Genomic DNA, 12,130 nt, shown 5'->3' with positions numbered 1-12,130 from the left:
GATTGGCATTAGTCTTGACGTGCCGCCTATAATATCATATACGTGCTTAGACAAATATTTATTTTGTAATACTCGAAAGTTGGTTTTGTTCACAAAGAGCACATCTATGAACACCACACTCGGGCTGCTAATCGATTTCCGGCTAAGTGAAAATCTATTATACATATATACGACGTGTATCTTAGGATGTTTTTGGATATTTTAACAGAGTATTTTCGTTAACACGGCGTGCTGTAAAATGAAGCCCATTAATTAGTTCAACCGAACGTTTTCCGGCTTAACGTCTTGCGTCCACCCCTATCAAACGGGCTCGGGGGATGATAGGACTTATGATTTTTACATCTGGTCGTTGGCTACCTCTGTAACGTCCATCGAACAAGTTTGGGACGACGACACGGGTAGAACATATAGTTATTTTTTGTCTACAGACAGAGAAAAAACTGTCATTGACCGAAAATTGAACCGACGACCGTGCGTGACATACTGCCGCCGCTTATAACCCCATAACCACGCAATCTACTCACCTTCATCCCTACGCTGTTAATAACGGATGTTACATGAAAAAAAATCGTCATAAATATAGGAATGGATTTGGAGGAGGCTAGAAAAAAGAGGGGATGGGGGAAAAAAATCAAGAAATAGATAAATAAAATATATGTTTAAAATCGGGTGTTAGTTTGTTTAGTTAAATTTGTGTTACCCGATGATTAATACAAGATGATAACCAGACACAAAACAAAAATAAAAAATTTTAAAAACATTGTTGTAACACCAAACCGCACACTTGTATAATATCTTTGTAAGTGATACTATCATAATACAACTGCAGTACCGCCCAGTCGTTTAGTGCGTTATGCAATAATAATAATAATAATAATACAGCGCAGACATTCCATTAATCTTGAAAAGAGCATAAATAACGTCTTCCCGGTCGGAAGTTTAATTCGTATACGTTACACGTGTTGAAATTGATAAACTCCTCGTCTGGCCGTTAAGTATTAACATGCCATAATTTCATACGCTAAAAATGATTAAACCGTGCATATAGATCATTCGCCTATTACAGTGTGCAGTCGCCGTTTTTCTTTAAGCCATAATAAGTATTATTACTACACTATTGTAATCATTGCCTTATGCAAGTCACGCGAACGCCTGCAATGAACCGGCGTTCAAAAGTCGTCACACAAATCATCGGACGTTAAAAATATAAATAAATAATAAAAAGAATGGGACACTAGAGCTTAAAATTGTTGTTCAGCTTTTTCTCCAGTTGTACGTCATCCGCTTCGTTTAGTTTTACAAATGCTGTACCTGATTTATTTCGACGTGTCCCTAATCCCAATAGACTTCTTTTCCCACCATTTATGTTTATGTCAGAAAAGTCTACAAAAAAAAAAAAAAACGCCCGGTGAAAAATTTACTCGTTTTTTTTTTTCGTATTGTTTTGTTTGCAGTTACTTTAATCCGAAATATGCTCTGTCGTATCACAGAGGTTCAAAAAATAATAAAAACATACAAAAAAAGTTAGTAAATAATGATATTATTTTAACCCCAATATTATCCGAGTGCGTTAATTACAATTGATTTATTTCTTTATCGATTTATGCCGGCAGTTTATGACAAGCCTTGAAAACCTATTAACACCTAATGTTATACTAGTTTTAAAAAAAAAAAATGTAGTTTTCTTGGTAGTTTACTATCATACACAACAATATTATATATAATTTATAATGCTACGTTTAATTTTCTAGGCCAACTTCACATAAAAATGGGCTTCGAAGGAAACAAAATGTACAATCATACATTCAAAAAGTTCAACTAAACTGGAATTCGTTGTTCGAAAATTAACATGGCCAACGAACATCTGATCATTGTTGCATTGCTTTGCATTAACGGTTGCATTATCGCCAAATGTAAGTATGAAAAATCAATTATACAAATTATAGTAGTTTTAATTTTTTACTATAAACCTTTATAGAAAAAAGTTCTTTACTAATCAAATATCAATTTAAACGTGGTAAATATTATTTTTTTCAAATTAGTTATTGTTTGATTTTAAGTAGTGTATTATTATCAATTAAGGCTTTTTTTAATTGATGAAAGCAAACGAGTGTACATTTGCAATAAGATGAAAATATAACAATATATCCAAAAGCGTACTTTTAATAAACTATTATTGTCACTATTTTAGTGAATACACCTTAATCAAAATTGTATGTTGCATTAAAAATGTTTTCTATGAAATTATTATTATAGCTTAAAAAAGTTCTATAGAAAATCTTCATTATGTTAAATTATCTAGAATAAACTTCATTGTTTAAGTTCAAAATATTTGTTTAGGGTAATTTTTGAAAATAAGTTTTTAAAGTTTTTCAGTACCCTACATACATAATTGGCTTATTTAAATAATAATGATATTATAGATAAAATAATGATTTTTTGATTTAGTGAGGCAAATTTATGTAACACGTGAAGACAAAATGAGCGTACGAATTAAAATAAAACATTTTTATAGCTAAAACAATTATAATTACAAAAAAAAAATTACTGTAGCATAAAATTCTAAGAAGATTTTGTAATTTTATTTGAAAACGACTAAAAATGAATGTTGGAGATTGTACACAGTTATTATTAATATCGTTTGAATTTATTATCAACTTGAGGGGTATGTTAACTTTTCTAGTAAACTCTAGTACTCATATTGATTTGATACTATACAAATAAGCTATTCAATTTTTAATGACTTAACCGTTGACTAATTTTATCCAAAAGTTAAAAACATTGATATTATAATGAAGGAAAAAAGTTAGGATGGTAAGTCAACGGACACGTCTGCGGGAATTATGTCGACGTCAAGTTTTGAAGACGTGACTTGAGTTTACGCCATTTGTCCAAGCGTCTTACCTGTTTTTTAATGACACTCGGCGTTTGACATTTTGTAATTACTTAGAAATTACAATGCGTTTTCTTACTACATTTTTTAAAAATATTGTATAAAATAAATATTGGTTAGGCAGTTTTGGACATTATTGTCGTTATGATTACAACCAAATATCAGATAACAATTCTATCAAAGCTCAGCTTATGTCATAGCAAATTGAAAGTATACATTTTTTAGGCAGCAACATGAACGGTTTTGTTTAATTTCATAAATACTTTGTTTTAAAAGTTTATTTTCGAACGTCTAAAATTTCAACTTTATTGCCAAAAATATAGGCTTGCTAAAGTGAAATCGGCAATTTTACTAAAGAATCTTCATACACTTTGGCAAAACTTATTTTCAAAGCAAATTTAATTTCGTAAACTCGTCCCATTTTTGGCGCAACATACAAAAAATCCCATTGCATATTCTTTTTGTATTGTTGTGCTTACTTCATTCGTCGTCTACATCACATTATTACCTACCAATTGTATAATGGCATTTCGCGAGTTTGGTTGCACGCAAAATCTCATAATACACATATATATATATACACACACCCCAACAACACAACACAATAGAATGTGTATACAATACTAGCAAAGCGTTTTTAATTTATTTCAATTTCTCTGAATTTTTATACATAATTGTATAGTTACTATTGCTGGCATACGAGTATATTGCTTTGGCTTCAAAGCTTTCACAGGAACTGGCTTCCCATGAATATGTGATTTTATTAATAGGATCCGGATTTGCTCACATGTGCAAATGTTTTATCAACGACAAACAGCCAAAACGCTTTGTTACGGATATCCAAAACCCAATTTAATGGTACCTATTTAATGATTATTTCTATGGATCCCATTGTTCCCAAATGATGACGTTTGGATGGTTTATAATATATGTTTTTTTTATTCTAGAGCCTCTACTATTTATAGTTAAAAGGTATTATTTTGAAAACAATTAAAGTTTAACTACAAAAACTTATAATATGTTACAGTATACATGTAAATCACGAACCATTTACAGGTTACATCATAAAATAGCTAAGTATAATTTACCTGGAATCAAATGAAATTGTATTCAGTATGGTGATCGTAATTACCAGAGCATAAAAATTTAATTGTTGATGAATCTAGAACTCATTAGGCGACTCAAAAGAAAATGTTAACCATAACCTATGCGCTGTAACAATGTCCAAATCAACACCGAGTCAACTATAACTTACATCACACACAAAACACTATTGTCAATTAAAATAGTTTGATTCGGCAACCATACCGTCAACTATTGAATATCGATAGTGCTTTGTTGTTCGCGTGCATTGTTTTGTATAATTGAAGTAGCTCGACTTGACGGACTTTAGCTTAATATCGGCACTGGCAGTTCTACTACTAGTGGGAAATGTTCAATGCATTCAAACTAATATCTACCGTTAATCGCACAACTTTGAAAGTTAATTGTACAAAGTTTTACATCACCAGCGGAAAGTAAAAGTATACTACGGCAATTTTGAAAAAATTAAGATGGATAAATATGTAGGACAAAAGGACAATTGGGATACTCAATATTTACTAGATTTGGACACTTCGGTAACGTCATTTATATTAAATATAAATGTCGATCGCTAAACAGGAATAGGTACATATTATTTTTTTAGACTCTATTTCGGATTTTATATAAGAAATCAGCAGTAGCAAGTCATACTGTCTTTATAAATCTGAATTTTTTAAATTATAAAATATAAACATTTTTGCATTATAAATTCAACAAATAAATTATTAAAATAATATTCCTAAAAACAAACAATACTATATCTTATAAAAACGATTTTTATACCGTCCTCGAGCTTTACAAAATTAACTATAGCAAAACATAATCAAAACAACGGTATTATGCCTTGTCAACACAGTATAAAATAAAGACTAAGTTTTGATGGCGTTTGAATAATTATTGTCATGCTAATTAAAACATTACAAAGCTTTAAAATGAATTAAAAAGGCATTCAAAAATATCAGTTAATATATTTAAATCTGATGGTTATTCATTATGATTTTGTATAATTTTTTTTTTTTTTGTTGTTTTGATAATTTTCTTGTTTTAAATAATAATAATTGTAGCGAGGAGGGAGTAAAGCTTTAGGTTAAACATTGGACCTTGCGAGATTTTCCCGAAATCTTATTTACATAATCCGTACGATAAGTATAATCTTTCATTAACTATTCGCGATGTTGTTATACTTGTAGAGAATTGGCCACACAAAAAAAAGCGTATTTTAAGTAGGCATTAGTACTTAGTCAGTGGTGTTTTTTTCTCTCCGATTTTAAAAAGGAATAAATAATTTTGCACGCAATAATAATTGTCACTTTCTCTGATTTCTTGAGGCTACTATTGTTTTTTGAATGCGTTTGGAAACAAACAGTTTTCTCTAAGTAGTACATTACAAAAGTAGAAACGTCAAAAAAAAATACAAAATTATCTCATGTCCGTGTCATTTTTACAAAAAAAAAAGCTTAATATTGAATTTCAAAATCGCTTAAATTCCTCCTCCGCCAAACAGAAATCCAATATGAAAGAATTGGCGTAGAACTTAAAAATTTGTTGTTTCGTTCGTTTAATGGGATTAAGGTACCTCGATGGGACCTAAGTCGACTTTCCTGACCAATTCGGCTATTCGTGCATACGTTATGGTAAAAGCGTTATTGGTGCGCCTAAACTCTCAGTGCACACCATGTCTGTGAAAATTCGTTTCCACTAACATAATACGCTATGAAATTTAATTTAAAAAGTTTATGCTGTCGATTACAAGTACAAGTTATTATTATTGTATATAGTGTTTAAAATACATAGACTGGCAGGCATATTCTAATTCTATTATGTAAAACAACGATTTGGTCGCGATAACTCTGCATAGTCTTTGATGGGAATTCCGGAGACGGAACAGTGCACTGTCCCCGGTAGCTGCTGATAAAACATTCATCATTATGTCGACAGACGTTGGTCGCAGTGTCAGGAGACTGCTTCTTATCAGTATGTGTCCAGCAAGAGTTGTCTCGGGCATAACAAACGGCTGTGCAAATACCCAAGTCGTACTATTCGCGAACGGCTCTGAAATCTTGATTTGGTTACATTTCGCATTACAAAACAAAGTGCGATACATGGAAACCACTAGGGCAGGGCAAACCTATTTTGTTATGTTATCATATACAACTGGATCGCTGGCTCCAAAGCGCTTTCCGTGCACATCTCATTGAGACTTTAAATGAAAAAAAATAATAATAATTATAAAGTTAAACAAGTACGCGAAGTTCAAGTACGTTGAAGTTAACGCACTTCCCATCAAAACGAAAACAAAGGCCATCAAATCGTTATCGTACCGGTGCCGTCCCCTCCCTCCCCCAAAATTCACTACTGGTCCCTAATTTGTGAAACTTTTTTTTGTGAAATCCTATAGCAAATTTAGATAAGCCAACCAGAAAAATTATTAGCGATTGGACACTACAGTCAAAGATATATGGGGCTACTATGTTTACTCATACGGACAATGATGTTATCTCGTTAGTCATCTTAGAGTTCTAAAATCGCAACCAAATAACTTTATGCCAACGTTCATTTTTAAGGAACGTTTTTGCGCGTCCATTTTAGATATCGTTTGAATGTATCAAAGTATTTTTGTACTTGTAATCAGCAACTTATATCTTGTCGGAATAAAAGGATGCTGTTGCGATACACGAAATAAAGAAAATAAATATTATAATAACATAATATCTTTCTGTTAAGTTAATATTTTTTTCTTAAACATCACTAGTAACAAAAACTTCTCATTATACGTGTACACGATTCTTCTTTGTTTCCTTGGTGTGAACTTTCTACAATATTGTTTATCTCAAGTTAAATATATTAGGTTGACATAATTCTCAATTACCGAAATCCAATTTATTTTTGTTGCCACCGGAATAAACATACAGCAAGATACTTGGCCGCACGGCTTAAGCCCAAAGGTATCGCTGGAAACAATAATGTTATTATTATTTGTACCATTCCTTTTTTATTTTTCGCAGTCCGGTCTATAGTAATTACACTATGGTACATTAACTATAAGGGCTTAAACATATATGTGCCGGGGCGGCGGGTAAATTGCTTTGTTGGCTGTTGCTTATATCGTAAGCTCTTTTTTACATGAGTATTTGTCGGGGCAGAGTGAGCTTTGGATATCGCCTTTGTCGAAGAGGTCCGTATCGTATAAAAGAGGATAAAAGTCTTTGGCAGAGGTTACTCGGCAGCAACAGAGAGAGAGAGAGAGAGCGTGCAAGTCGGTTAGGTCGGTCGCTATTGCTTTTTAATCCTTCGAGTAAATTGAATAGGGGCTCAGTCGACAATAATGAATCCACAGTGAACATCACGATTGAATTATTTACACGCCAAACAGTATAATGTAAGGACGTGACATTATCAAAAGCTAAGAAGCCAATATAGACTCGTATATGGCCAGTATATACTCACAAAGTATAATTGTCTAAAAGACTTTGTGTAAACGTTCCATGTAGGTGATTAGGTTAGCGGTACGAATTTCCCGGCGAAAATGTATTATCCATTTTACTTTTCATCTGTGCGGTTTATACAAATTCAATATATATATATACTACTGGATATTACTACAATAGTATTATAATACTATTTAGAATTATATTTAGATATTATATTTAGAATCGAAGAAAATGGAGCTTAAGTCAATTTTTGAGATATTTTATTAAGTCACTATTTCTTTTTTTGTCGATTAATGTAATTATTTTCCAGTTTGACTAAATAAAATATTCAGTAACTATAGTTTTGTAAGCTTATATATATTTATTATTGGACCTCCCGTATGTAAACTAATGTATCATTTAAATATTAATTATATATTATAAAAACAAAATCATATTTGCACAAATTCATTACCAAAAACCCAAACTATATACTTTGCATATGCATACTTGTATGTAATTAACTGTAAATGTATTATTACCTACTGCGCTATTGACCATGTGAAGCGTTATTACATAAATTAAATTAATGTCCTGTTCCTGAAATGATTAATTACGTCGTGGGTGTGACGTTTACATCAAATACCGTTATGTCTAATAAAACAGTTGGAAAAATAACAAAACCTACTCACGAGCCTGGATTTCATTTAGTCTGACAACAACGACACACCTAAAATATTTATTAATTTACCATTTGTTATCAAATCCAAAGTAAGTTAATAATTATGATGCTATAAAATGAGAGGCAGATAATACGTATGTCCACAACCCTGTATACCACTTAATGAAAATAATCTAACTATCGGAGAAATAATATTTTATTACTCAGATTATATTATTCATTATAGAATGAGATTTGAAAAACTCTAAAAACTAACAATGAATTTAGTAAAAATAGTTTAAAATCTAAAAGCGTATTTATTGATACACAATCATATCTATTATAAAAAAATGAATAATTGTAAACATATAAATCATCAATACTTTGTTATGGTAACCATTATACATTAAAATTTTCCATACCTTGATTAGTATGTTTTAGTTCTTGCTAGTAGTAAGTATACATTTACATGTTTGCTTTATGCACAAGTTTAAAATGTATAAGAGAAACGAGATTTTGTTTGTGAATTTTTTATTTCAGTTATTGAAATCACTCCGCCTGGAAGCTTATACAGCTGCAATGTATATATGGAATGCTTTTCTTACTTTACAGTTTCGATATTTCTGCAAAGACATCATCCATGCAACGCATATTATTTAAATCCGAAAGTATTATGCCAAAGTTTTTTAAGAATAAAAAAAATCACTGTGATAATAGTATTTGTTGTATACATTCGAGCCAAGAACGGGTTAGGCGATGTAATGCATCTTAAACTATTGTAAAGTCACAAAAGATTCCATTAGGACATATACGGTTTGACTATCTTTACATGTACTGTAAAAAACAGTGTTGAAATCATCAATCTTTGAAAAAAAATCTATACTAATCTTATAATCATAAGACTAGTATTTCTATTTCTCCAGGAGCGCCATTGTTGCATGGCCCAGCCCTGAGGCTGATTTTTACTGTAACCTGTAACGTGATGATGTTATGGCATGCTGGGCTTTGAGATAAAATATTTATAATAAGTAGTAATAGAACGCCTTTAAAATAAGCTGGATCTTCAACTCTGAATTGAATTTAGAAAAAAAAATGTAAATAAATGTTTTACAAAAAAAAAAATATTTATCTTTTACCGAAATTCCCATACCGGCGTCGTTGCGTTTAAATGCAATTTCCCATCAGGTTTGCATATACTCGTCACTTAATAATTCCGTCCGTTCGTGCTCGGGGTAATTATTTCCCTTGCCGTCCTCGGCACTAGCGTACATACATACCCTTCAGGCAGAATTCAGCAAAGGAAACAAAAAATGATTGATGCACTTTACCGTCTGGCTAAGCCGAGATAAAAACCGCCGTGCGGTGTGAGTATAGCTGTCGAAAACGTTTTTGAGCGCACCAAATCTTTGGTGGCCGTGCAAAACCAATCAGCCAAAAACCGTCCAAGTGCACAATAACAATAACCGCGATAACAACGCCTTTGGATAAACCGACAGCTCACGGATGATGGCGATGAAGCGCGTTTAAGGTATTATGATTGACCGCTGAGCTTACCCGAATAATCTGGACACGATGAATTCGTATAATGTCTGTTTAACATTTTAATTTCGACGAGCTGAGTGTGGTAAAATTGTTAAACCGTTGGCAACTGTACAATCGATCAACGGTCCACGTTACATCATCTCACCAAGTTACTTTTCTTAATATTTTCTTAAGTTTTAACTTTCGACTGTTGAAATTTGGATCCAAAACTCCTTTATAGAATCACAGTGGATTTACATTAAAATTAAACCCAGGTATATACGGTGACTAGAAATAATGTGAGACCTTTCTAATCTAGTCGATCAGCTAGGACTCTGTGATTTATCAGAAAATCTAAAAACGCATTTTCTGCAAATGAGAGTGATATTTCAGATACATGTCAAATGCCAGTTAAAAAATAATAATGCAGGTACGATCGATTTCCCACGGGACCCGTTTGCGTCCTAAGAACTTTTTTGGGGAGCAAAAATTGAATTAATATTTTAAACTCACATGTGTGTGTATGATTATGCCATAAACAAAGACTCGGTTGGAATAACCAAATCTATTCCGCGGTATAATGGAAATGTCGGTAAGACTAAGTTTTAACCGTAAAAAAAAACGGTCACCGAAGTACACGTTCAGTTATTTTTCAAATGAGGTTTTTTTATAATAATAGCTTGTACAGGAGAGACTGAATTGCTTAATGTTGGGACCGGTAGAGAAGAGGAGAGCACGAGACAGAAACTACTTCAGAATACAAAACGCCGTTTTACCGTTCTTTTTAATAGCTGAATATATATTTTTTTTTATTTAATAATACAATATAATATGAACTCATCTGCGTTATTTTATTGTTCTTGTTGTTTTTTTGCTATTTCAATTACAGTTTTAGATTAAAGCGGTAAAGTTAGAAAATTATTAGACTACTGGGCTTAAGACGACTCAGGCGGGCCACAACTTTTTGTGTAACACAATAAACGAGTTAGTTGCGCAATTAGTATGATGTAAAGATGGAAAAAGTGTAGTGTAGTTAGTGTATTCAGTATGAAAGGCACGTTTGAAATAATTGCTCTTAACCTTTTATTTAGCATAATCACTAATAATATTATGCAATAGGTCGTGCATTAAAAACGTAGATTATAATATATGAACACAATGTTAAAAACCCTTCAAAGGTGCCTCACGAACACATAAGTACATTATTCCAATTGCTACCCATTAACAACAACAAAGTCTTCATCGGCTATGGAAGGTACAAATTAATTAACTATAATAATGGTTTTAGCAAATCAGTAAATAATAAAACGTTTACCCGAATGAATTGTCATTTACCCTTATAATCTTTGACGGTTCATTAATATTAATAATTTGTATTGTTTATGTTATTTTTTACACGTGTAAATCGTTAATAATTTGCCCTTCCACGGGAGTAAAATATTTAATAAATAAATAAATATTCAAGTATAGCCGCAACTTAAAGACGTGTACGCTATTAAATCGTACTTACAAAATACATAATATATTTTATGTCTTTCGAGGGTTCTGAAAGGTAGTGTAACTATTTTCATGTCTATACTACACTATACTTGATGTTTCAAACTAAAGCTTAGATCAAAATTACCTCAAATCAATTTGGAACTAATGCTACATATCTACATATATTTTATGTAAAAAATCAAAATTTAAGGACAAACAATAATTTTGTAGTTCATTCGAAATCTAATATAAGTTCATAATAACATGTTTCGTTTGTTCTAAATAAAAAAGAAACAGATAATTAATTTAAATGGTGCTTAACGAAATTATTATGATCGAAATAAGTGTTAAATTTTATTAGCTAATTCTTTCTCTGAAATATTTAAAACAAATAATAATAATTTATTATGTAGATGCATTTACCTTTATCCGAAAAATTTACTTTTCTTAAAACTTATTTTGTCTCTTCCACGCGCTATCCAAAATAATATATTATAATACCTACTGGTATACCTATTGTTTAAAAATATATCATATTAATATACTTTTCAACTTATTCGGTTTGTCGAGTTTTGAATAAAACAAAAAAGCGAATAATATGTATTATGTATCATATTATTCGTATACTCAGATGTATTATGTTTTCCGACGAGTTTTTCATAAAGTAACCGAAGTAAAAGATCCAAAAAGAAACTTTCTTATTAGGTTTTGGTTTAATTTATTGTGCAACGATAAGTAGTTTTTTTGTCCTCCCCGTTTTGTCCCCTCCGTCGTTTATTCTTAAAAATATTTCTCTCATTCCATTCTCGCTCTCTCTCAGTATTCACTTGATGTTGTCGTCCGAATGCTTTATGGCGGTGGTTGTCACTCGAAATCATAATAAATATTAAATCTGATGTCAGATTTACGACCATCGAGTTCTACTGTAACGTGAGAAAAGCGAAGGGGCTAATTTTTCCCCCGCCAATTCGGTTATATTAAAAACCATACATTTTCCCTTCTCGGCGGTGTCTCTCGGCCGGTCTCTATTTTTATTAAATACAGCCATTATGTGGAAGCACCCGAAAAAAGGATTAATTCGGC

General features: G+C 31.6%; 1 protein-coding gene across 1 annotated transcript in view; it reads left to right on the top strand.

The window, feature by feature from the left end:
- The window catches only part of LOC126834460 (lachesin-like), a 63,224-nt gene that overhangs the window by 20,729 nt on the left and 30,365 nt on the right, over positions 1-12,130 (top strand). The window contains exon 2 of the mRNA XM_050566390.1: positions 1,752-1,913. Coding sequence (XP_050422347.1) covers positions 1,850-1,913 — 64 coding nt within the window. The 5' untranslated portion in view covers positions 1,752-1,849. The remainder of the gene's footprint in view (positions 1-1,751; positions 1,914-12,130) is intronic.

This window comes from Adelges cooleyi, unplaced genomic scaffold (genome assembly GCF_023614345.1).
Source record: "Adelges cooleyi isolate 19-005CV unplaced genomic scaffold, UGA_ACOO_1.1 ACOO_flye_CR_arks_rails_tigmint_CR_PRNA_21, whole genome shotgun sequence".
Lineage (NCBI taxonomy): Eukaryota > Metazoa > Arthropoda > Insecta > Hemiptera > Adelgidae > Adelges > Adelges cooleyi.
This window is presented reverse-complemented; position numbering and strand designations above follow the sequence as displayed.